General features: G+C 50.1%; 1 protein-coding gene across 1 annotated transcript in view; it reads left to right on the top strand.

Annotated features, from left to right (window-relative positions):
* Positions 1 to 26,233, top strand: part of sspo (SCO-spondin) — a 70,022-nt gene that overhangs the window by 13,778 nt on the left and 30,011 nt on the right. Inside the window, 43 exon segments of the mRNA XM_029255122.1 lie at positions 43 to 226; positions 336 to 430; positions 705 to 961; positions 1,801 to 1,935; positions 2,065 to 2,267; positions 2,708 to 2,835; positions 3,076 to 3,185; positions 4,715 to 4,864; positions 5,185 to 5,278; positions 5,890 to 6,059; positions 7,162 to 7,398; positions 7,638 to 7,826; positions 8,088 to 8,264; positions 9,039 to 9,133; positions 9,299 to 9,530; positions 9,642 to 9,794; positions 10,095 to 10,232; positions 10,783 to 10,965; positions 11,384 to 11,534; positions 12,023 to 12,179; positions 12,294 to 12,336; positions 12,437 to 12,538; positions 12,783 to 13,037; positions 13,531 to 13,658; positions 14,267 to 14,408; positions 14,765 to 14,882; positions 15,115 to 15,205; positions 15,320 to 15,338; positions 15,620 to 15,740; positions 16,447 to 16,663; positions 16,896 to 17,037; positions 19,643 to 19,885; positions 20,429 to 20,596; positions 21,163 to 21,327; positions 21,512 to 21,703; positions 21,870 to 21,992; positions 22,829 to 22,958; positions 23,443 to 23,568; positions 23,654 to 23,721; positions 24,029 to 24,214; positions 24,673 to 24,843; positions 25,228 to 25,480; positions 25,785 to 25,831. Coding sequence (XP_029110955.1) covers positions 43 to 226; positions 336 to 430; positions 705 to 961; positions 1,801 to 1,935; positions 2,065 to 2,267; positions 2,708 to 2,835; positions 3,076 to 3,185; positions 4,715 to 4,864; positions 5,185 to 5,278; positions 5,890 to 6,059; positions 7,162 to 7,398; positions 7,638 to 7,826; positions 8,088 to 8,264; positions 9,039 to 9,133; positions 9,299 to 9,530; positions 9,642 to 9,794; positions 10,095 to 10,232; positions 10,783 to 10,965; positions 11,384 to 11,534; positions 12,023 to 12,179; positions 12,294 to 12,336; positions 12,437 to 12,538; positions 12,783 to 13,037; positions 13,531 to 13,658; positions 14,267 to 14,408; positions 14,765 to 14,882; positions 15,115 to 15,205; positions 15,320 to 15,338; positions 15,620 to 15,740; positions 16,447 to 16,663; positions 16,896 to 17,037; positions 19,643 to 19,885; positions 20,429 to 20,596; positions 21,163 to 21,327; positions 21,512 to 21,703; positions 21,870 to 21,992; positions 22,829 to 22,958; positions 23,443 to 23,568; positions 23,654 to 23,721; positions 24,029 to 24,214; positions 24,673 to 24,843; positions 25,228 to 25,480; positions 25,785 to 25,831 — 6,488 coding nt within the window.

The raw sequence follows: 26,233 nt of genomic DNA, 5'->3' as shown, positions 1-26,233 counted from the left end.
CGTCCCCATTTCTCTCCCGTTCCCTTCTCCTGTGGTTCCCAGCGTCTGCGATCGAGGGGTGTGGAACTGCACCCAGGATCGCTGTCCTGCGCTGAACCGGTGCCCCAGGGGGCTGCTTTACGCTCCTCGCTCCTGCCTGCGCACCTGCTCGAGCCTGGACGTTCCCTCGGAACCCTGCGCTGCTCCCCTGCAGGGCTGCGTCTGCCCCAACGGAACCGTACTGCTGGTAAGCACGCTCCCTGTGCGGCGTCTGCCAGCCTCTCCCTTGTAGTGCTGAACAGTTGAAATGCTTACCGGTACTCGCGTTTGCTCGTAAACCGTGTGTGTCACGGCAGGACGACCGCTGCGTGCCACCCACGGACTGTCCTTGTCACCACAACGGCAGACTGCACTACAACAATGACACCATCAGCAGGGACTGCAACATATGGTGCGTTTGGCACCGAAGCGCTCGTGAAACACCGAGAGCATTGCGTAACGTGACAGGTGGTGCAGGGGGAAGTGAACAGCTTAGCGGGTGCTGGTTCAAGCCCCGGAAGAGACCTTGCTATGGTGCCTTTAAGCATTTCTAGGCCTAAGAGGCTTCTTCTGAAAGTAAGCAGCTGCACATATGGGTACATGAGAGATTATCTGCTATGTGAATATTCATATTTTGCGATCTAAAGATGACTCATGAACCGAACCCCCGCAACCTTGTTGTGCAGCGTGTGTTGGGAGCGGCACTGGCATTGTGGACATGCCCTCTGCGCGGGCACCTGCGTGGCTACGGGTGACCCCCACTACGTGAGCTTCGATGGGCGCTTCTTCTCCTTCATGGGGGACTGTGAGTATATACTGGCACAGGAGAGCAACGGCCAGTTCAGCGTCAGTGCTGAGAACGTGCCCTGTGGCACCAGCAGGGTCAGCTGCACCAAGTCTGTCACCTTCACCGTGGGCAACACTGCCATTCACCTGCTCAGAGGTGAGCTGGGGGGGGGGTCTGCGGAATAACAATAATAATAATCAGAGCCCCCAGATTGTAATAACTGTACTAAATGTGTGTATTCCCAGAGATATTTAGATATGTATGAATCTTTATACAGAAAATCTGCAATGTAGTTATTTCTCTGTTTTAATAATAGCGTAAAATTACAAAATATGCAATCATTTCTCAGTATGTATTAGAAATGACCGATATTTCGACTGAGTTCGCTCCAGTTTATTTTCAGACTCTGCCCATCCTAACAAGTTGCCTCAGGGTAAAAGTGAACGCAAATATGCCCCTTAACGTAAAGATGAATGTCTGAAGACTAGTGGGGGGGAGAGCAAGTGGTCTCAGGAATGGACAGGTGGTCTTCCTGACACCTTCTGTGTGATTCGGTTGACCTTCAGAGGGTCAGAGACAGGTAGTGTGATAGCAAGGGCTTTAATTGTTTATTATAGCTCATATTCTCATCCAAATCTTAAAGTCATTCTAAAGTTAGAGTCATTTACCAGTTTTATACACCTTGGTAATTTTTAGTTCAAGTTCGAGTTTCAAGTTTATTGTCACAGGTACAAGTACCGTCTACAAGTATCATGAAATTCTTCTTGAATGCTTCTCTAGGCGTCGATGCGCCTTTTTACTGAAGCAACTCAGAGTAGGTATCTTGCCAAAGAGTACTATTGGAGGGGGAATTCAAACCTGGGTCCTTCGAGTGCAAGGTGGTGGCTCTAACCGTTACACTGCTTGCTGACCCACCCCATTCCATTATTAACTAGTATTAACTCAGTAGTCCAGCCAGTGTCATTCAAGACGCTTGTTGGTGTTGTGTGCTGCAGGAAAAGCAGTGTCTGTGAACGGCGTTCCCGTGACCCTCCCCAAGACATACTCCGGCAGCGGACTGCAGCTGGAGCGAATCGGCCTCTTTGTGTCCCTCTCCTCTCGGCTCGGGGTCTCTCTACTGTGGGACGGAGGTAAATTTTCATCAGAACCAGCAGCGTGACCTTGAGTGCGCCTAGAACGAGCTCTCGCCGTTCCAGCCATTCGTCAAACCACCTCGGTGCGTGGAGGCATGTCCGCATCAGTATGTCGCTCGCGTGCAGGCATGCGGCTCTACATCCGCCTCGCCCCCAAGTTCCGGGGCCGAGTCGGGGGGCTCTGCGGGAACTTTGACGGGGACACCGAAAACGACTTCGCCACGCGACAGAGCATCGTGGAGTCCACTTCCGAGCTCTTCGGCAACTCCTGGAAAGTGAACCCATCTTGTCCCGACATCCAGACTGAGGACCTCCGGAACCCGTGCACCGTAGGTTTCCTGGGCTCCAAAACACGCATGCTGCCCTGCATAACACAATGCTATGAGATCATGTATCTCTTCAAGCCATGTTACATTTATTCATTTAGCTGACGCCTTTCTACAAAGAAACTTATGACATTAAGGTTACGGCAATTACAAGCTTACAATTATTGACCTGTTTATACAGCTGGGTAGCCTTACTGGAGCAATTTCAGGGCACTACAGCCAGCAGGGGGAATTCAAACCTGCGACCTTTGGGTCTAAAGGCAACAGCTTTACCCACCATGCTACCAGCTGTCCCCGCGCCCCCCTTTCAACAATAACACAAAAGACTTATTCAGAAACTAAATGCCGGACTGGCTTAAATGGAGGGGTGCGACAGCGAGCCGGGCAGCTGTAACCGTAGCGTCTATCCGGGGTGTGATCTCCGTGTGACCCGCTGCCCCCAGGAGAACCCTCACCGGGTGACATGGGCGAGGAAGCGCTGCGCCGTCATCGGCCAGGAGCTCTTCTCCCCGTGCCACGCAGAGGTGCCCTTCCAGCAGTTCTACGACTGGTGTGTCTTCGACGCCTGTGGGTGAGTCTCTGTGGCCCACGATCCACCGCTTCCCTGTGTTGCGCTTACTTCCATCAGCTGTCAAGCTGGCTTTACGTTAGCATTACCTTCACAGCTTCATCATTACCAACAGCTTGGAGCAAGCATAGTAGGGGCATCGGTCTAAAACACGTCTTGCGCGAGCCGCGTTGCAGCTGCGACTCCTTGTAAGTGCGTAGCTGATACTGCGACTCTGTTTCCTAACCCAACGTCCCGTTGTAGCTGCGACTCGGGCGGTGACTGCGAGTGTCTCTGCACGGCCATCGCCGCCTACGCCGAGGAGTGCAACCGCAGGGGCGTCTACATCCGCTGGAGGTCCCAGGAGCTCTGCCGTACGTAGGGCCGACAGCTACACTCCGCAATGAACGTTGGATAGCCGCACATCAGCACCATCTCACGTGAAGAAGACCTTGGGTCTTGAAACTGGGACCGGGACACACTGAATAGTTTCCATCCATCAGCTGATGATTTCCCACTTAATTTAACGCGAGCGGTGAAGGCCGAACTCCCCAGGCGTCGCGGGTTCGTTGGTTTGTGGTCTGTACTTTGAGGGACTCTACGTTATAGTGCCATAACTTTCCATCTTGGAACAGCAACAGTGACCTTTGTTTTAGCGCTTTTAATTCCTTAGCTGTAACTCTTTCCCTTAACTTACAATGTTGATTCTCTAGCGAGATCAATGGCTTAAAGCGAGCATTGTTCATGTCGTTAAATATTACATAGTTAATGAGTTTTACAACCGGCTGACAAAGGGAAACCTTATCTTGAACAGGTATAGATGGGCCACGTCAGGTTTATTCCCTTTTCGTGCTACATTTTACTATGATGTGGTCGTAGCCTACCATGCAGCGCTTCACCGTTATTGTTTACCTGCAAGTTCAGTATTTATTACACTTACATGTATCTCATGCTTTTCTCCAAAGCTTCTTACAGGGACAGCTGGTAGGGTAATGGTTGAGTCGCTGCCTTTGGAGCCGAAATGTCGCGGGTTTGATTTCCACTTCTGGTGGTAATACCCTTGAGCAAGGTACTCACCCTAAAATTGTTCCAGTAAAATGACCCAGTATAAATGGGCGAATAACTGTAACCCTAACCCTGTAACTTACCTTGAGGAAAAAAAGTGTCAGCTAAGTGAGTAAACGTCTGATGTTAAGCCACATACAATAACTTACGCATTTATACTGCTGTGTAATTTTACTGTCGCAATTCAGGGTAAGTACGTTGCTCAAGGGTGCTACAATTGGAGGGGGGATTTGAACTTGCGGCCTTTGTGTCAAAAGGCAGCGGCGCTAACCTCTGCTCTACCAGCTATCCTAATTACATACTTTATATAATATTCATATAATAATTATATAACTACGAACTATATAATCATTCCTCAGTTAGTAGGTGTATGAAGCAGAGCCAGTTATACCTTAAATTCAAAAGTGTGGTTCCTCGGTTGTGTTTTATGCACCTACTCGAACGATGAACCTCGGTGCAGCGAGCGGTAGGGAACAAACTAGGTTTGCATGAGACGTTCATGTCTACAGCTTTGTATCTTTCTCTTAAAGTAATGCATAAATTGCACTTTCGCTGAGATGTACGCCGCTTTGGACAAAAGCGCCTGCCAAATGAATAAATGTAAATGTAAATGTAAAAAATAAGAAAGCATCCTGGAGAAAAGCAAAGAAATCCCCACGTGGATGAAAACTTGATATTTAACGTCGACAGAGTACAATTAACAGTAGCTGCACGTTGTCACGAAATGAATAAAAATGCACGCAAAAACACGCATAAAGACATTCGCACGTACCCATACACGCGGGCACAAAGCCGCACACACGCTCACGCACACAGACGCACCCTCTGTGCTCCACAGCCCTGCAGTGCGAGAACGGACAGGTGTACCAAGCCTGCGGCCAGGCCTGCGCGCCCACCTGCCCCAGCTATGCACGGAGCCCCGAGTCCCCCTGCAGCGCCCTCTCGTGCGTGGAGGGCTGCTTCTGCGCCCCGGGGACCGTGTGGAATGGTGAGCGGCCGGCCGGAGGGCGCCTCATCGCAGCGCGCCCGCTAGTACGAGGGGAGGGACATCTCTCACCTCATCTGTCATGCCCCAGTGGTAGAATAGACAGCCTTCAGTAAAACTGCACTGTATCTCCCACTTACTCCCACTCATCATCAGCAGCTTAGGACAGTTCCGATAAAATAAGCCTCTTCTTGTGTGTTAGTTTTGCAGACGCAGCAACTTTATAAGCCTTTTCAGTTGCTTTTATAGTCAGTATTGCAGACAAACAGTTTTTAATCAGACAGAATCCTTCGCAACGCCTGTCCCTCTGCCTCTCACCGCAGGCGATGGATGCGTCGCTCCCTCCTCTTGCCCCTGTGAGTGGGGCGGCTCCCAGTTTCCCCCAGGGGCCTACATCCATCAGAACTGTCAGAACTGGTTTGTGTCGCCTTTCTCTTAATGACTTCCCAACGGTAAAGATGAAAACGTCACATAGGTGTCTGGGTCAAGGCACCAGCTGAACTTTCGATGTTTAAATGTCTGTGGGGTGGCACAGTGGTGCAGTGTGTAGTGCTGCTGTCTCACAGCACCTGGCTGGTGCAAGAGGACATGGGTTTAATCCTTGCTCAGTCTATGTGGAGTTTGCATGTTCTCTGTGTGGGTTTCCTCGGGGTGCTCTGGTTTCCTCCCACAGTCCAAAAACATGCTGTTTGGGTTCACCCATAGTGTGAGTGACAGAGAGAATGTGTTCCACAGATGTATGGAGTATGGATGAGCGACCCACTGTAAGTAGTGTATCTAGCAGTGTAAGTCACCACGGTGAACAAGGTGTGTGGGCTGATAACACTACACAGAGTTCACTGGAAGTCGCTTTGGAGAAAAGCATCTGCTGAGTGAGCAAATGTACATCTGTGGTAAATTAGACAATGTGTGTAGTGCCAGCATTCAGTGCAACTCAGTAAAGTCTGCTCATGTTACTCTGTGCTTTCCTTTGCCGTTTCGCATATTAATTCATGTCCTTTTTGTGTTTTTTTTGCGCACACGCACAGCACGTGCCAAGCTGGAAGCTGGCAGTGCGAGGGCTCTCCATGCGTCCCCTCGCCACCCTGTCTCGAGTCCGAGTACCGGTGCGCGGGGGGGCGCTGCATCCCGTCACTATGGGTGTGTGACAATGAGGACGACTGCGGCGATGGCTCAGATGAGCAGTGTCCAGCCACCTGCGCCCCGGGCGAGTTCCGCTGCGCCGGCGGCCGCTGCCTGGACGGCACCCTCCGTTGCGACGGGCATCCGGACTGCGCCGACCAATCGGACGAGGAGTTCTGCGCCCCTGTGAGCCCCGCCCCGCTGTGCCCTGCAGGGGAGTTCCGGTGTGCCAGCGGCCGCTGCCTGCCCAGCAGCCGAGTTTGCGACGGCCGCGCCGACTGCGGCTTTGCGGACGATTCTGACGAGCGAGGTCCGTTCGCCCTGCAGCGCCTCTCCCTCACAACCCCTGTAAACACCGTCATTTAGCTGATACTTTCCTCCTAGGGAAAATAATTCTTTACTTCGCTGACGCTTTTATCCGAAGCAAATTACGCCATTTAGTTTGTCTTCTAAGCTTCGTGGGCCATTTCTACTGTATCAGTTCAGGTTGGGTACCTTGATCAAGGGGAGTTCAGCAAAAAGAGGCATTCTGTGCGTGAAGGGTGATGGCATTTTTACATTATTTCTGGGAATGTGAATATATAAGCTTACTGGAATGGGGTTCGTGCAACACTCAAAAAACAAGCAACCCTTCAGCAAAAGGTCTTGTTTGTCTCCGTCAGTTTTTTTCGTTAAACCGCAACCCGGTTTCTTCTCTATTGATATGATATGATGTCATGCTCCATCAACCGGCTACTCTTACAAAATTGGCAAAGAAATGTATTTTGTCCTTGTGGTCCATGTCAGAAATTCCCCCAGTTGATTTGCACAACAAATCTGTTGAATTCTGGAAACCTTCTATACACCCTTCTGAAAGTTATTAGAACATACTACGTGATCGCAGCCGTGACATATTGTAACCTTGAGACCCCGAGGCCTCGCTCTACGTGCGTGGACACATGTGCAATCCCTCAGTGTACTTTCTCTACCTCTGTGTTGTTGTGACCCTGTGCTGCCCATAAATTAAATTAGAAAAAAAAAAAGACAAAAGAAATTTCTAAGGCGATGTCGTTTGTGGTCGAAAGATTGTAGGTACTAGGATCCTTAATTCTGAATTCTAGCACTGAAATGTCCAGTTAACAATGGATCTGCTAAAGAAATATAGCACGGTTTCTTCTCTAATGACTGCTCCGTTGCAGACTGCGGCGAGGGCTGCGGGCCCGGGGAGTTCCTTTGTGCGGGTGGCCCCTGCGTGCCGTACCTTCACCGTTGCGATGGGCATGAGGACTGCGCCGACCTGAGCGACGAGCGGGGGTGTGCGTGCGCGCCGGGGGAGTTGCAGTGCCCCGACGGTCAGTGCATACCCGCCGAGAGGGTGTGTGATGGGACCAGGGACTGCCCCTCTGGCACGGATGAGGACGTCTGTCTCGGCGGAGGTACACCGACCCTCGGATCCCCCGTCTACGGCGAATGCATCCTCCTTATTATCCCTAATGAAAGAGAATGCTGGGAAAGGTCACAGATATTTACAAAACAGTTGTCCAAAAATGTGCAAAAATTCAAAATCGGGTACAGGATCGCATCCGAGATGTGAGGTTTGGCCTGGCGTGCTGATGTGCGCTATGTTCAGCTGCCTGGTTTTGTGTCACTGTGTGTCTGCGTGTGTGCGGATCAGTGACCTGCGCTCCAGGTCAGTTCTCCTGCGCCGATGGAACCTGCGTGTCGCGGCTCCGGCTCTGCGATGGTCTGGCCGATTGTCTGGGGGGGGAGGATGAGAATCACACCGGCTGCCGAGATGTCACAACCGCGCCAGTCACCAAGGCCCCACCGGTGTCGCCCCTCTCCCCACCCGTGCCCACGCCTAGTACGTAACACTGCGGGAACACTGTTAAGACCGCTACTCTTTCGACATTTCGGCTTGTTTTAGGTTTACAGAGATTTGCGGCAGATGAAAATACAAAAGTGTGTTGTTTTAAGTTCAGCGGGAGACATGACTGCCAAATTCAAATGTGAATTCTCGTAATCCCAATGCGTGCATCTGAAATAGCACTGATGTAGCCAGAGAGTGTGTTGGAGCAGTGCAGGAGCTCTTCGCCCATGCAGAACGTGCCCTTCCCTGCCCCAGGCTGCAGGCAGCACGAGTTTCGCTGTGCCAGTGGCCACTGCATCCCACTGGCCTGGCGCTGCGATGGGGAGACAGACTGCCCAGATGGAGATGATGAGCTGGCCTGTGGGGGGCGCTGCAGCCCAGGTCAGTTCCCCTGCCTGTACGGGGGGCAGTGTGTGGACCACCAGCAGCTGTGTGACGGCACCCCGCACTGCCAGGATGCCTCAGATGAGAGTGTGGACAACTGCGGTAAGAGGAGGTCACATACTGGGACACATTCAGACGAGGAGAGGTGTGTCAAAAATACACACACACACACACACACACACACACACACACACACACACAAACTTACACTTGTAGCTTGCAGTCAAGGATAATTTACTTCTGTGATTGTCTAGATGCCTACACAGACGTGCTCTATGTATGTTCACGCATCTACCATGTACGTAGAGATGGAAATCCACTCCCGTGGTAACAAAACGTAGTTGCACCACTATGCAAGGCCGAATAAGTGATGCCATTCATGGTGGGTCAGTGGACTTAATGATTTTTCCAGTAATTCCAAAACTGCATTTAAATCTTAAAATGTGTAGGAGCTAAAGTTCTTAGTCTTGCTGAGATTTTTATTTTGGACCGCGACGTTTTCGATCAGCGCCTGCGACAGAGTTCACACCTCCGTGTTCCTCCGCGTTTGTCTGCATCAGGCTCCTCCGTAATTCCACCGTGTCCCGGGAGCTTCAAGTGCGACAACCGCACGTGTGTGAATGTGACCCGTGTGTGTGACGGCGTGCCGGACTGCCCCCTAGGAGAGGATGAGCTCGTGTGCGGTGAGTTCCCCCACAGGCCGAGAACTGATATCCTTGCGGAAATCACGAGTCCTTTCTAAGCCTCTAAGACCCTTGCCAGTACTCTAGACTCAGGGTCTTGTGTTGGACCTCCTCTTAAATTGCTCTCTCCTTCGATTAGACAAGACTGTCCCACCACCACCCACCCACAGGAACACGAGCCAGGCCTGCCCAGAGCACACCTGCCTCGATGGCACCTGTCTTACTTTCAAAGAGGTAAGGAGGTCCCCCACACTCTAAATCACTTGCATGGGACGTCAGCACCATCCCGAGGCTGCGGAGCAGTGCCGGGAAGCTGCCGACTGTACGTGGCTCACAAACACTGTAAACTTGCCTAGGAAAACAGGGGTGCGGCATCCGTCACGCCACCTCTGTTCGCAGGTTTGCAATGGCATCCCGGAATGTCCCGATGGAGCACTAGGACTGGGGAGAAGCCCCTCGGATGAAGAGGGCTGCCGGAGCTGGGGCCCCTGGGGGCCCTGGGGGCCCTGTAGCCACTCCTGTGGGTCTGGATTCCAGAGCAGGCAGAGACGGTGTCCCCCAGGAGATTCTCTCCGTCAGTGCAGAGGAGAGGACGTGCAGAAGCAGGACTGCTTTTCCGTCTCCTGCCCAGGTGAGCGTGCTTTGTGACATCCTGAAGACACTCGTAACTAGGTTCTCCTACCTGTCTCTTAAAGGATTTGATGATGCGAACCGATCCTGTACGTACCTCTCCAATTTATAGTTGATGGAGCGTGGTTGCCATGGGTTACGTGGTCAAACTGCTCCGAGGGGTGCGGCGGTGTCGTCATACGACAGAGGGAGTGTTTCCCACCTCGGAACGGGGGCAGGACTTGCACAGAGCTGCCTGAAGAGTCACCCATTGCCACCGAAATCGGTACGTTCCTCCTGCCTGAGCTGCCCAAAACTGGTGTCTGATGACATGTGACCAAGATATCTATCTTTCCCAGGATGTTTCAAAACATGTCCCTTTCTGGCTGGACGTCCAACGCGTACTATTTCTCTGCATATATTGTGCATAATAACAAATAACCACAAAGTTCACTTGACCGTTGGTGAAAGACTGATATAAAAGAGCAGCACACCTTATGCTGCGACAGCGAATACAGCTTTAAGAGCAATCACAGCCATGGGAGGTAATCAGCGTGTAGCCGGCTCATCTCTGTGTGTTTCCCAGAACCCTGCCCCCGGGACGGATGTGCCAACACCACATGCCACGGCGAACTCATTCCAAGGACCTGTGTCCCCTGCCCCCTCACCTGCACCCACCTGGCCAGCGAGAGCGCCTGTGATGGTAACGCCAGCTGCTTTACAGGTAAGGTGTGATGGGGGGTGAGTGGGCACAAACCACGGTAACCCAAGGGGAATGCAGTCATACCTTGGAGTGAGAATTTTTAAGTATTCAGTTCAAATCTTCTACTTTTTGCATCAAGGATGAGATGAACTAAGACTAAATTACTTCATTGAATGATTGTGTTTTATTCAGTCTGTTACAGATTAATGCTCATAATGCAGTACTTTTTCATTTCCCTACTGCTTTGTCCTCAATCACAGTTCTAATAATATTCAGATGACCCTTCTCCTTTCTCCTCTGCCATCATTGTGGTTGATTCGAGTGTTTGCCTACTCTTTGCTTGTCTATATGTGCTAAATTTGTTTTTTTCTCCCCTAAGAATGCTTTGCTTTTAACCTGGAAATTTTTTGTCTACAATTGCCTTAGTTTCTGACATTCTCTGCTTTATAGACCATATAGATGTCTATACATTGCAGCATTCAGTGGTCATGTATGTGGTCATAAATGGTCTACTGACACGAGCACCAGTTGTTGCATGTAGAATTGTGCTCGCTTCCGACTCACCCTGCAGGATGCTGGTGCCCTGAGGACAAGGTGATGAACCATGCCCACCTGTGTGTGAGGCCAGAGGAGTGCCTGTGTGAAGTTTCCGGGGTGCGCTACTGGCCTGGGCAGCAGGTGAAGGTGGGCTGTGAGATCTGTACCTGTGACAGAGGAAGACCCCAGCACTGCAGACCCAACCCTGAGTGCTCAGGTCTGCTCGATCCACACCGCACAAGCAGCAAGCACTAGGCTTTCTGGAATATGTTCTTGTATTTCAAACGGTGTGTGTCAGACATACAATGATGACAGGCAGCACACATTAAAGAATACATGTAGCTGGTGTACAGTACAAGTCAAAAGTTTGAGTTCACATGGGCAGCTCCTGTACAGGACAAACTGGAGAGAAGAGTGAACTGAAAACAAGCCATTGATGTCCTACACCTTGGGGAATTGCTGCAGAAAAAAACACTAGTTTCCGCTGAGTGTACTCAAATTTTTGACTGGTGGAGCAATCCGTGCATTTTGTCAGCATCCATAGTTCATAACTACAGTAATATACACTCTGGGTGTAGATAAAGGGCTGTGTACAACTGCACAAAGAAAAGTCTGATATCTGTGGTCTCCCCCAGTGCATTGTGGGTGGTCGGCTTGGTCTCCGTGGGGGGAGTGCCTGGGGCCGTGCGGCGTTCAGTCTGTGCAGTGGTCCTTCCGCAGTCCCAACAATCCCAGCAAGCACGGCAACGGGCGCCAGTGTCGGGGCATCTACCGCAAGGCCCGCCGGTGAGCTCGTCTCCTGCCCCCCCGTCCCTCCCTTCATCGGTCTATTCAGGCACCTTCAGAGAAACCAGTAACTCCCAGCACAAATGTGTCCGCTGCATGGGTCTGGAGCACCGAGGGAGCGCTTCGCCTAACGAGACAGAGTTGAGGGTCACTCAGAAAAACAGTAATAGTCACTTCTGCATCAATGTCTTTAATATTCATACAAAGTTTAACTGCTGGACATTATTTGATGTTTTACCCAAAAGAATCAGGGTGCAGCAGGTAATGATTTCACCTCATAGAGCCTGCACTGTTTGGGCATAGGTTTGAATCCAGCTCGGTCTGTGTGGCGTTTGCATCTTTCTGCATGGGTTTCTCTTGGGTGCTCTGGTTTCCTCCCACAATCCAAAGACATGTGCATCAGGCTCTTTCCAGAACCAACGTGTAAAATTCAATGTCTGGAACAGCTGCGATGAGGAGAAGGTACAGCGCTCGTCTTCTTACTCCAGGTGTCAGACAGAGCCCTGCAAGGAGTGTGAGTTCAAGGGCCGGGGCTACACTGTAGGGGAGCACTGGAAGACGGGACCGTGCCAGCTGTGCCACTGCCGGCCCAACCTGACCATTCGCTGCAGCCCCTACTGCCCGCACGCTGCTGGCTGCCCCCAGGTCGGTCAGAGCCACGCACCCCTGCCCGCCTACCTTTTGTTTATCCTCCACAAACACCTGACTGGGATTTACAGGAGCGCTGGGATACAATGTCCGCCTCTTTGGCCGTTTCAGGGACAGACACTGATACGAGGAGAGGGAGAGCAGTGTTGCTACTGTGAGGAGCCAGGTAGTGTAAGATGCCGCCGGAGCCGCAGCGGACTCACCGCCGGATGTCCAGTTCCCTATTAACGCATGCCTGCTTTTTCTTCTGTCAGGCCATAATGCTACCATGTCCCCTGTTCCTGTCAGCACTGTGACTTCCGCACCTAGAGAGCCGCCCACACCCCCGATCCCCACATTTCCCCTCCCAGCTGAAGGTTGGTCATCTGCGGAATTTTTTCAGGTTCACCTTTTGCACCCTGCCGCTGTAATTAATGTGCTTTTTGCAATGTTTGGACACGACTGATTTTTTCCCTCCCTTTCTCTATTAATGTATCTTTTCTCCGTCTTGTATAATCATCATGTCGGTTGGAATGTACATGCAAATCACTGAATTGGTCATCCGTTATTTACAGGGTGCTTTACCCTGTCCGTTCAAATTTTCCCCTCTGTCTCTCAAAGAGGAATGCTGGACTCCTCTTGGGGTTCAGCACCTCCCAGACTCCAGTTTCAGTGCCTCCTCCTACCAGCAAGGTCATCCGCCATCAGCGGGGCGACTCTTTGCCCGTAACTCCCACAGCGATCTGCAGGGATGGAGCCCCGAACCCGATCAGTACCGTGAACTACCGCGATGGGTCCCTGAGGGTCATTACAGTGGCCACAGTGTGCAGCCCCCGTACCTGCAGCTGGACATGCTGCAACCTCACAACATCACTGGTAATGTGGTAACCTCTCAGCCCATCCTCAAACCCTGTAATGAACCAATAATTAAAATATCAGCAAGACAATCAATTAATGAAACACTCATCCTATAAGCTTGTCAACCAACCTGGGCTGATTATTTATTCAAAAACCAGGCAGTCGTCTCATTTTTTGTCAACAAATCAGCTAATCAGTCAATCAATTAACCAACCAGTAAAACGACCAAAACGTTAAACTACCAGCAAGTTAATCCATTAATGAAGCATCCAATCCATGTACCAATTAGTCAATCAATCAACAAATCAACATCTCAATCTATAATCAAACCGACAGTCTGACCAGACTGAGTGTTAATTATCGAATCCATCGTCAGCTAAAAAAATTAAGGAAATATTCTTCACCGCTTCACCGTAGAATGAACTTGATAATGCAGTGATGCTCACTAACTGACTGATGGCAAAAGTAAAGTAATGACGTCTGACCCCCTGCTTTACTCTATTCCTTTAAGGTATAATAACCCAGGGCGGAGGTGCATTTGACACGTTTGTGTCAAGTTTTTACCTCCAGTTCAGTGACGATGGGACACATTGGTATACCTACCAGGAGCTGGTCACTGATGCTCGCCCAAGAGCAAAGGTGCTTTGCCACCAACCACCGCCGCTTCCATGCTTCACTTTCCATATCTTCAGTGTTCAAGTGGCAGGTTACATAGTGGTTTGAGTCATTGTCTTACATGTGAAGGTTCCTGCTTCAAACCCTACCTTTGAATACCGTGTTTGCCCTGAATTGTACAAACGAGAACAGCGTACTCTTTAAATTGTGAGTTACCTATTGTACACACGTGGAATTATAAAGCGTCTGGGTAAAGTCATCGATACATTTTAGCAATGCTGCCACTGTACCCTGGAGGGGGTGCGGTGGCGCAGTGGGTTGGACCGCAGTCCTGCTCTCTGGTGGGTCTGGGGTTCAAGTCCTGCTTGGGGTGCCTTGCGGCGGACTGGCGTCCCGTCCTGGGTGTGTCCCCTTCCCCCTCCGGCCTTACGCCCTGTGTTGCCGGGTAGGCTCCGGTTCCCCGTGACCCCGTATGGGACAAGCGGTTCTGAAAATGTGTGTGTGTGTGCCACTGTACCTTCAGACATCTGCATATTCTCAAAGTTCACTTCCAGTATTTATGCTTCCATCTGTAAAACTCCTGCTTCCCTCCCACCTACTCTGTGGACACTGCTACCCAACCCTTCTTGTAGGTGTTCCTGGGTAACCGTGACGACAGCGGCACAACAGAGGTGCGGCTGGACAGGATGGTGTCCGCCCGCTTCGTGCGTGTTCTGCCTCACGACTTCCAAAACGGCATCTACCTGAGAGTGGAGCTTCTGGGTTGTGGAACAGGTGTGTACTTCACCCCAAGTCTTGGGTTCTCACGGATTCCATCCTTGACAGCGGAAGCGCTTACGATCCCTTCCCATCCCCATCCTCTGGAGAATGACAGCTAACCTAAAGCTTCACACTGTAATATTCTACAAGTTATTCCATATGTAGGGTCCCTTTGTTAAACAGTGATGCCTTTCAGTCTGTTGCTATATCCCTTTACATTTTGCCATTATTGTCAGACATGTCAACCATTGTTTCCATCAGTCAGCGCCTATAGCTACAGAGATTTAAAGAAGAAATCTTCAACCGGAAATGCCTGCCTTGTATTAGGAGTGTTAGGAGGCTGCTCGAGAAGTGTTCACTGCCTCCTCCAGGTGCGTGCACGGAGGCGGCTCGCCGCTGTGACGGAGTTCCCGACTGTCCTGACGGGGCCGACGAAAGGGGTTGCTCCCCCGAGGAACACGTCGCCACAGCGCACCCTGGAGAGGACAGGTATCCTTTCCGTGATACGGAGGAATCCTAACAGCGGGGATCAAGGGGTCAGACAGAGTTCTGCCAGTCAGGTCTGCGTGACAGGAAATGAAGAGCGAGAACTCGGTTGAGGCGGTAAAATACAGCAAGACAGCAAGATTTACTGTGTCCAGCTGCAGAGGAACTCGGCCGTAACTCTTCCTCCTGCCCCAGTTCGATATGGTCGACTCACGCCCACTGTCTCCGCTTATAGGACCGGGGGGAACGGCAGCGAAGTGCACATCACGCCCACTCCCTCCCCCCTCAGGACACCCCACATGGCTGCCGTTACCGCCACAACAGCGGTAGGACCTCCATCCACGTTACTCTAGTGGATCAAGGTTCTGTCTTTTTTCCGCCTTTTTTAAATCTGCGTTACATGTTAACACCGATTCTTCTGTGGTCGCTGTTTCCTCCAGGGAGAGCCCAGGCTCCGAGGTAATTATCTGGAGGAGCATCCATCATCGGTGAAGAGTTCCTACCCGGGCCAGCCAGGCTTCACTCAGTTGACAGGATTTTTCATGTTCTATGAACTTTGTGATTTATGATGTTATTTTCCGTATAGGGTTAACGTGGACATATAGATGCTGGTATAATTATTTTATATACTGTATTGTCAGTCTATCATTAGTAGTCTGGCTATCATGCAACGGAATAATTTGCCGCTGGTTATGTGGTACTGAACGTACTGTATGAGTGTGCGTCCCTTCCTCCCATAGGGCCCTGCACCTCCCCCCTGGGCCTGGAGGACGGGCGCGTCCGGTACGGCCAGCTGACCGCATCTACGTACCGAGAGAACAACCCCGCCGATGCTGGGCGCCTCAACATCGTTCCCAATGTGTGAGTGCCCGTCCTGCGTTTCGAGCGAAATAGTCCAAAGGGTCTTACGCCGAATCAAAATTCTCGATGTTTGTCTTAGAGGAAATTTTCCTCAACGTGCAATCGTCCATCCTGTGTTGTGTGTGTGTGTGTGTGTGTGTGTGTGTGTGTGTGTGTGTGTGTGTGTGTGTGTGTGTGCGCAATGCAAATCTCTGTAATAATTGACTTAAGCCTACTGTGACAACTGTGATAGGGCTGAACCTGCTACTGCACCATAACCACTAATGGATCATAACCGCTATTGGACTGGAACTATTATTACACTATTTATGTATTTCAACTGTATCTTTAGACGGCAAATTGACTGTAACTGGGAGCTCTCAGAGTGGTGTTTCGTGGAAGGAGCTGTAGGAAAAAATGGCGGGAAAACTGAACTGACCTAACGCCAACCAAATCAGTCATTTATTATTTATTATTTTCTGCTACTCAGCTGGCAACGTAACACAGTACACGATGAATTCACACCGCACTGCCATGGACCCGGACATATGTTTAAATCTCTTCAGGCTCGGTAACTTGTTTAAAGACCCAGCCGTATTGTCCTGTCCAGGCTTCAAGTTTTCTTACTTACTTCATGAAAAGTGGTGCAACCCCAACAGGAAAAGTCTTCACTGAGATATAGTGTGATCTTGTTCTTCTGATGGCTTTGCATGTCGTTGTGCCTCAGCCTGATCATGGAGCCGGGGTGGAGCCCCCTTCCAGATGACCCACAGCCGTACTTCCAGGTGGACTTCCTGGAGCCCGTATGGGTGTCAGGGGTGGTGACGCAGGGCAGCGAACGGAGGACCGAAGGGTACCTCAGCAAATACCGCTTGGCCTTCAGCCTGGACGAGATCCATTTCGCAGACTACACGGAAAACACAGAAAGGGATGCCCAAGCCAAGGTACCGTAGGCGGTGGTCATGGGCTGTCCGACTATTCAGCATCAGTCTGCGCGACCCTTCTGTGCTGATTTTTCAGTACCTGAACAAATTGACCGTCTTTTGGAGGGGGAAAAAAGGGTGAATAAGACATTTCCCATATTTTCCGTGATGACTGATGCCGAATTCACTCTATATATGTTTCATTGATATGTTCACTTGTCAGCGATCAGAGCAGCCAGTCTGTTTCCTGTAGGTTTTCAAGGTGCACATGGTGGGCAGGACTCCTGTCACCCACTGGTTGGACCGCCTGGTGAAGGCCCGCTACCTCCGTATCATCCCGGTGGAATTCCAGCACACGTTTTACTTGCGTGTGGAGATCCTGGGCTGCGGAGAAGGTAGGCCTGCCGTGCTCTCATCTCTCTTGCTTTCGTTCACTTTCTCACAACTTCGACCGAGAGGTATCCTTTGTACTTTTTTCAACGTCATGGGTCATTGTTGGAAAAATCATCTTAATCAGTAGGACGAGGGAAGGAAAATGACGTATTCTTATTCTTTTCAGATCATTTGTCACTTGAATAGATTGTGGATATTTTTGGAATAGTGTTACTTCTTATGGTAACAGGCTATGAATTCCAAGATGAAGGCCACCATCTGTCTCTCCTTAGATGTGTTGGTCCTGGGGTGGGGGGGTTATGTCTCTGTCACTGCGCTGTGTGATGGACAGCTGGACTTTAAGAACTACTCGGAGGAGTTCACCTGCTAAGAAAATACAAATCTCATACTGGACTCGGTCACACTGTTCATAAAGTATAATATAGAATTCCTTCTCAAACACACACACACACACATTTTCAGAACCGCTTGTCCCATACGGGGTTGCGGGGAACCGGAGCCTACCCGGCAACACAGGGCGTAAGGCCAGAGGGGGAGGGGACACACCCAGGACGGGACGCCAGTCCATCGCAAGGCACCCCAAGCGGGACTCGAACCCCAGACCCACCAGAGAGCAGGACCGTGGTCCAACCCACTGCGCCACCGCAGCTCCCCCCCTTCTCAAACAGATGTTTTAAAAACTTTTTTTAAAGAAATCCATGGAGATAAAAGCACTGAAGGTGAAAGCCAGTTTTTTCTCATTATAGACAACATTTTTTTTGTTGTGTAACTGGTTTGGGTGATAATTTCTCTGAAATTTTTATCATTTTCCCTTTAAACATGTATAATTTTTCTCATTCAGATATACGGTTTTAAGTCATTATTCACGAAAAACCTAACTTACTCAGTCTTTTTCCCGGTGCTGCAAATTTCAGGGAGTTGTTTATTCTTTATTGGAGTCCAGCTCATGAGTCCTCCATGAGCACTTTTGGTGGAGACATGCAGAATCAATCTTATCACTTATGACTTATAGGTCATAATGCAGTGGAATGGTTCATCAGATTTTAAATAAACTGTTAAATCCATGATAAGGTTTCTAATAAACTTTAGGTCCATTTCCTGCTCAAGGCCCTGATGAAGAGTGTTTCAGGTCCTTCTCCCAGTTTCACAGCTCTGTGTTCTTGTTAATGACCGTGTATCATCATGGAAAATATGGGAAATGTGTTTTTCACCCTTTTGTCCCCTCCAAAGTAACAGTGACATCTTTCAAATTCAGGGGTGTCCAAGTGGCTCGCCTCACTTTATTATGACTGTAAATTATTATGATTATATATTTATCTATTACTATTTTATTTTATGGGAGCCGGTGTGGTGGCACAGTGGGTTGGACCAGGTCTTGCTCTCCGGTGGGTCTGGGGTTTGAGTCCCGCTTGGGGTGCCTTGCGACGGACTGGCGTCCTGTCCTGGGTGTGTCCTCTCCCCCTCCAGCCTTTTGTGTGTGTGTGTGTGCACGTGTGTGTGTGCATTATTATTTATTATGCTTATTAGGCTGCTTTTCAGTCTATATTCTGAGAAAATATATAGTAGGCCAAGGGAAAATTCAATTTTTTTCCCTTGGTTTTGTGTCAACAGACAGTTTCCCTAAAGAAAATTTCTTTTGTTATGCTCTTGCAACACCAGTATACTGTATATACTGGATTTTCTCTCTGTGTATCCTTGGCTTAGTTCTTTATTGACGAATAGATTTCAGCCAGCTGTCAATATTTAATATGTCTCTTTTACTCATTTCCGAAGAAAAATATTTCCATATACAGTCATAGCATGAGTGCCAAAAATGTTGAATGTACATCCTAGGAATTTATTTCTATTGTAAACAGTTATGCTTTCTTGATTAGATTTGGACAAGGAATACTGTGGATTTTGGTATTTGTTTTATTAAAACAATATAATGATAATGGTACTGAAGCGTTTGAGCAGGAACAGCTGTTTCTTGCAAATAGTTGTGAGTATCTAAGGTCCCTGGGGAAAAAGGTGTCCTCGACCTGGGCGCCTTATTATCTTGTCTACCTCACTGATACCTCAATCCTCCAATTTTAAGACAAACAAAGTGTCATATCGACGATGAAGGCGGCGTACGATGACACAGCACGTAGCAATGGTGCCTCCCAGCCTTCATAGGTTCAAATCCAGAATAGTCTGGATGGACTGGGTATACCCTGCCTCATACTATAAGCTTCCAGGATGGGCTCCAGACCACCATGATCCTACATCGAACAAGTGATGAACAAGTGATTATTGCTAAAGAATGGATAGAAGAAAAGAATTAAAGCAAAAAATGAGGTTTAAAACATATTTTAAAAAAGAATATTTCCATAGGCACTAATTGATGCTGAAAATCTGGCACATGACAAAATGATGCGCTTTTGCACATTGAAATGGCGAATCCGGTCTGTGCTGGTTCTAAGCCTCGTTTTATTTACTTACACATGCTGGGGTTGAGTTTGGGTTCAGCATCGCCAGGTTCATTTTAGACAGAATGGAAGGTTGTTTACTTATTTCATTAACCTGGCTCTGGATCAGATCTGCACATTGCACTGCTCACTCTCACACTTGCTCCTCCTCCCTCAGGGACCACAGGAGCCCCTGGTCTCCAGGATCACACGAGTCCTGCAGGGCGCTGGACCCCGACAACCGCGGGCCCGGGGCTGCACACTAGAGAGCCTCATGACGGGCAGCCTGGACTGACCACATCCCTGCCCCTCACCACGGGGCTCCACTCATTTACCACCACTGGTCCAGGCACTGGGGTGCAGCCGCTGGGCCCCCCTTCTGGACCACCTGGCTTGCTCACATCCCCATCAGCAGTAACAGGTGCAACCCTAAAGCTCTGCTTGGTTTCCTCAGTTTTGCACAGATTGAAATTGATGAGTGATCCATTATTCAGACGAACCTGTATTTCTCTGAGACGTACGTCTGCTAAATGAATAAATGTAATGTAAATGTAAACCTTATTTATCACTGTTACCACAGTCTTTGTGCGTCAGTGCTCTGCAGCATTTTTACAGGCATCATCAGCCCTTTTCTTCTGCCAGACAAACTCATAAACGTGGTCTTTGATAAACCCGTATCTGCAGCATTTACGCTTGTGTGTGTATGTGTCTGTGTGTGTGTGCGCACATGCGCGCACCTGTCAGAATTCCCTGAGAACTGCCCTGGTGGCTCCGACGGGGACCGGTGCGGTAAACGTGACGGTGAACAGGGTGGCCTTCTCGCAGTCAGCTGAACACAGGCACATCAGACTGAGACGCACTGTAACTATGCATGATGTGCTATGGTAAAAGTAATCCCCCTTCGTTCCTGTGAGACCAGGACTCTTTAACGCTGCTTTTCTACATCCCCGTGTTCCTGCCGTAGGCCATCCAGCACCTCCTCCAGGAATTTTGGTGACGACGGAGCGCCCCCTAGTGCCCAGACCCTGCTCTGCGAAGCAGTTCTCGTGCGGCAGCGGGGAATGCGTGCACATGGACCGGAAGTGCGACTTGAAGAGGGACTGTCTTGACGGTTCTGATGAGAATGACTGTGGTATGGCACATGTGTACACCTTTATTAACCTGGAAAGTAAAGTAGCGGTTAAAGCTTCACAGTGACCCAACAAGTAGGGTTATTCTCCCACAGTGCCTGTTTTCCCCATGTCTTTGTGAGATTGCACCGGGTGCTCTGGTTTCCTCCCACAGTCCAAAGACGTGCTGTTCAGGCGGATTTATGGTATGAAAATCACCAATACTGTTAGCGTGGGAGTGTTAGAGAGAGAGTGCGTTCCACCGATGTATGGATGAGTGATCCAGTGTAAGTAGTGTATCTAACAGTGTAAGTCACCTTGGTGAATAAGGTGTGTGGGCTCATAACACTACATGGAGTTCATTGAAAGTTGCGTTGGAGAAAAGAGTCTGCTAAATGAATAACTGCAGAGCTGCTGCCTTTCGGTATAAAAGTGTCTGCTAATTATGGCGTAGAACCCATACCTTAGCATGTAGTATGACATGTACCTGCACCTTCACACCATTGAAGGACATGCCAGTTTCATTGTGGTTTTTGTGAGATGTCCCTCAGCTATCCTGGCCTTTGCCCCCCCCCCCCTCCCCCCCCAGTGGACTGTGTGCTGTCATCCTGGACGCAGTGGAGCCAGTGTAGTGTCACGTGTAGCCTGGGTTCCCTCTTCCGTCAGCGAGAGGTGGTGCGGGAGGCCCGGCCGGGCGGGGAGTGCGGTGGGGCGCTGTTCGACAGCCGCGCCTGCTTCGCACAGGCCTGCCGAGGTCAGTGCACCTGCTTCCTTTAGCCAGGTGCCTCCCTGTTTCCCCTACCCCTTTAGTCCTATTTTATCCATTGTCATTTCCGTTGTCTCTGGTTACCTAAATCACAGGGCACCTACGATCCGCCACATTCCTTCTCCTCGTGTGCTCCCTCACACTCCCTCTGTCCTGTCCCGCTCCCTCCTAGTGGACGGTCAGTGGTCAGAGTGGACCGAATGGTCCCAGTGCGATGCCCCCTGTGACGGAGGCGTGCGGATGAGGAACAGGACCTGCTCGAACCCACCGCCCAAGAACGGCGGGCGTGACTGCGAGGGTATGACCCTGCAGACACACAGCTGTAACGTCCAGCCATGTCGGCCCGGCGAAGAGACGCAGAGAGGTGAGCGTCCAGCACGGTATGGTCCAGTACAGCCGAACATAGTGCAGCATTCAAATGCAGCTCAGCAAGGGACTGTATAGTATGGAACACTAGAGCCTGGTTCGGCATGGCCTCATAACTCTGCGTGTGTGTGTGCGTGTGTGTGTGCGTGCGCGTTGTACCCAAGGCTGCAGCAGCGGCATGGTGCTGGTGACTGAGGAAGACTGCCAGGCTGGTAGAGCAGAGTCCTGCCCTAGAACCTGTATGAACGTTTCATCCCAGAGCAACTGCACCCTCCACTGTGTCTCAGGTGGGTCCATCACAGTCTGTGTGTGTGTGTGTGTGTGTGCGCGCACTTTAATTCCTTCACAAACTTTTTTTTGCTTTAGAAACAAAATACAAAATGCAGTCCATGCATGAGTGGACTTTGTTTGACTGGATATCACAGTGACTGTATAGTCAGTTGTATCACAGTATTAAATATTTAATATATTTTCAGCAATTTAATAAAACAAAATCTGCAAAATGGAGTACAAATTGATAAATCACATTATATCAATATTTGATGTGATTTATTTCCTTGAAACTGGAACACATTTATTTATTTATATATGATACAGTATATTTTATTATAAATGCAGGTTTGGTAAAGAAGTGTCATAAACGTTGTGCTCCCCTCATACATGGCGTCATATTTATTAGTAATTTTTCTCTTCTTTGGCTGGTTCATCGGCAAAAAATAAACCTAAACTTTTAAAAATAGCTTAATTTGAATATTTAAAGTGACAGACGCACACAACTATTTATATAACCATTATTCTTTATCCAATGCCTCGGTCCAAGGTGACTTACAGTGTTGCTGTTGTACGCTATTTGGGTACCTTCAGCCTCAAGGGTGAACAGCTCTAATGACCACTATGATACTCTCTGTGCCCAAAAAACTGACCACACTTGTGCGCCTAGGTGTTCTATCTCAGTGCTACCAAGGCCTGATGCCACTTAGTTTCTGAGATCTAACATCATTCTTCTTGAGGCCGTTATGACCTTTGAATAGATGCATGTGAAGTTATGGTTTTTTTACAAGCATCTTGAGAAAATACCACGAAAACCTCTGTTTCTGATCTCCTTCGATACATTGTACCTTAGGATGTCGATGTCCCGCTGGTCAGTACCTGCATGAGGGGTGGTGTGTGAGAGCCAGCCAGTGCCCTTGCTACTGGGATGGGAAGGTCCTTCAGCCTGGAGAGAAGCTCATCAAGGGGAACTGCACCACATGGTAACATCCCTCACAGTCTGTTAGTGCTGTAAAACAGGTTTCTGGTACAAGTCCCATGTGACTTTACTCTAGTAACTTTGTGCTCTAGAGTTGATACACACACACACACACACACACACACACTGACTGAAACCGCTTGTCCCAAGTGGAGTCATGGCGAACCGGAGCCTAACCCAGCAAAATAGGGCGCAAGGCTAAAGGGGGCACACCCTGGGTGGGATGCCAGTCCATCACAAGGCACCCCCACGGGACTCGAACCCCAGACCCACCAGAGAGCAGGCACAGGCCAAACCCGCTGCGCCCTAGAGTTGATATTGAGCTGTTAATATAGGTGGAATTGCAGTAGAAATGAACAGGTAAATAAGCAACAGGTCACTTTTGCCATGTCCGAGGTTTGCACTGACACAATGCCTAGTGCTGAGGAGAGCGGCCGAGTTCTTCAACGCATTATGTAAAATACAGGCTCTCTTTTTCGACTTCCCAGTGTGTGTCAAGATGGGCAGGTCTCCTGTGATGACTCCGCATGTAAGGCCAGCTGCGACTGGTCGACCTGGTCTTCCTGGGCACCTTGTGACAGTACCTGTGGGCTCGGAGTGCAGCAGCGGTACAGGTGATGGGATGATGACTTTCCCGTATAATGACAGGTGCAATGACAGTGTCGCGTATTTGCTAAAGACCATTTCAATCTTTCACAGGTCTCCCACGACAGAAACTGAACCCTGCCCCGGCGACTCCGCAGAAGCCCGACATTGTTTCACCCCTTGTCCTTCAGGTGCACTTTCCTGTGCTTTTTTTCACAGTGGATGTGGGCAGTATCTATGGAATTTATGGGTAGGCATCATATCACCTGCCAGCACCTGCAACCTTTGCAGAGGCGGAGGAAGCGACCTTTACGTTATTACCTCCCCTTCTTGCCGTTTGGTCCAAAATCAAAAATCCGAAGGTTCTCGGCGCTGCCTCCAACATGATGGAATGATCTCCCAACCTCTTGCTTTGGAGGAAAGTGTCAGTTAAAACAGTAAATGCAACTTCATCACACTTCTTGCTTTTTTTATGACACGTACCTGCAGGTCCTGACCAGCAGGGGGCGGAATGGGGTGAGTGGACTGCCTGGTCTGAGTGCAGTAAGACCTGTTTCCTGCACGTAGACGAGGTGGGACTTAGGAAGCGATTCCGCACCTGTAACAGCACAGAAAGCACCCTCTGCCAGGGGGAGGCGGAGGAGCACGAACCCTGCAACACCATACTGTGCCCAGGTAAAGACGCCCACATCCGGCCCGGACAGAGAAACTCAATGAGAGCAGGTGCTGTAGTGGTCAGAGCTGCGCTGTAGCAATCAGAAGTACATGCCTTCAAATCCCTGCTCATGCTCTAGTACCCTTGATCGAGGTATTTACTCTGAGCTGCTACGGTAAAAATTACCCAGCCGTACGAATGGGCCGATGTTGAGTTGGTTACTGTACAAAGGTTACATTGTAAGCTGTTCTGGAGAAAAGTGTTAGTTCTCTTAGGCTTATCTGTCTGTATTGTGCCAGAGAAAGGAGCAAGAACCAAAAACGTAACAGTATTTTGACTCGGGGCAGTGCAGGACGGCGTTGCCCATGTATGTCCACAGTCGGCTGAGACAGGTCTCCTCTGTAGAGCTGCATCATTTCCCACCTTCCGTGCTGAACAGCTGGTTTTCGTCCATTCCTCCTCCCTCGTTGCTGCTCAGTGGCTGGCGTGTGGTCGCCCTGGTCGCCATGGTCCGACTGCTCCTCGGAGTGCGACTCGGGGGCCCAGACCAGATGGCGCACGTGCAACTCGCCTCCGCCCCAGTACGGCGGGGAAAGGTGCCCTGGGCCGCACATGCAGACACGGGACTGCAACACGCAGCCCTGCGCAGGTAATGGATCACGGTGCGCTGACACGCACCCGAGCAGCACCTACAGGGACACCGGGCGGAACAGTGGTTGGAGCTAAAGTCTTGTTTGGAACCAAGGGTTGCAAGTTTGAATCCCACTTCCCGCTGTCATGCTCTTGAGCGAAATGCTTACTCCAATAAAAATTTCCCAGCTGCGTCACTGGGTAAATCATTGTAAATTACATTGGAGGAAGGTGTTTGCTAAATCAGTGAACGTGAAAGGTAAGACGGCACCTATAAACACCTACCCGACTGATACCTTTACAGCTGCTGCTAACTGTGCTCACCCATAGCACCATGGGTAAATTGTACCGAGTACAGCAGAGGACCGTGTTGCTGCATCCCAGCATGTTTTCTGCCTTTTAGAGATTTGTCCCAAAGGGATGAGCTACATGACAGCAGAGCAGTGTCACGCCCAGGGAGGGCCGTGTCCACGCGTGTGCCTGGACATGACGCCCACCGTGCAGTGCGCCACGTCCTGCTACGACGGTTGCTACTGCTCCGCGGGGCTCTACCTGCTCAACAACTCCTGCGTACCCCTGGCCGAGTGTCCCTGCTACCACCGGGGGCTGCTGCACACCCCAGGAACCAGCGTGACCCTGGACGCCTGCAACAACTGGTACCTCGCTGTCGGACAGGCCGGGCCTTTTCGGCGGCTTCGCCTCAGCCGTTTTGGGCTTCCGTTAAGGCCTCGCTTATTTCCGTGACTTGAGAAAGCGAGAGAGCTGAAAGGAAAGAAATAGACCCGAGAGGCGATTATCTCGACGTTTGACGGGGCTGCTAAGCGATACGTGAAAGGCGCAGAAGTGTTGAAGTGCGCGCGGTGTCATAGTCCTGTCCCTAGATGCTGCTTGGGTGAGAAAGTCACACGGTGCGCTGCCCGAATGACACAGTCTCAGAGCCCTGTCTCGATCCCTTGGCAGCACCTGCAGCGACGGAGAGATGGACTGCGGCACGGCGCCCTGCCCCGGTGAGAGGAGATCTTCACAACCGCTCCGCCTTTCTGCAGGACCCCATCTCTATAATGTCCCGGTGTCCTCAGTTTGATCGCGGTGACACTGCTGCTGTGTAGAAGTGCACCGTCTCTTGCCATGGTATTACAGTAGACTAGTGGTCTTCCACCCTGGTCCTGGTGGCCTGCAGCGGCTTCAGTAGCTGTTTTAACTTGAGTTCAATTAGTTAGATTGATCGGAACAGCTTGAGTGAGCGCTTAATTGGTGGCATGGAAATCTAAACGCCGCATCTGAGACCGGCTGCATTAGGGTGAATGAACATGACTTGATACCTCTTTTTCCATCTAATCTGGACTCACTGGCTCCTCGTATAAATTTCATGGCTTAAGCTCTTTACCTGGACTTTTCAAACATTTAAT

Source organism: Scleropages formosus, chromosome 9, assembly GCF_900964775.1.
Source record: "Scleropages formosus chromosome 9, fSclFor1.1, whole genome shotgun sequence".
Lineage (NCBI taxonomy): Eukaryota > Metazoa > Chordata > Actinopteri > Osteoglossiformes > Osteoglossidae > Scleropages > Scleropages formosus.
The sequence above is the reverse complement of the archived record's forward strand: the minus strand, read 5'-3'. Positions and strand labels throughout refer to the sequence as shown.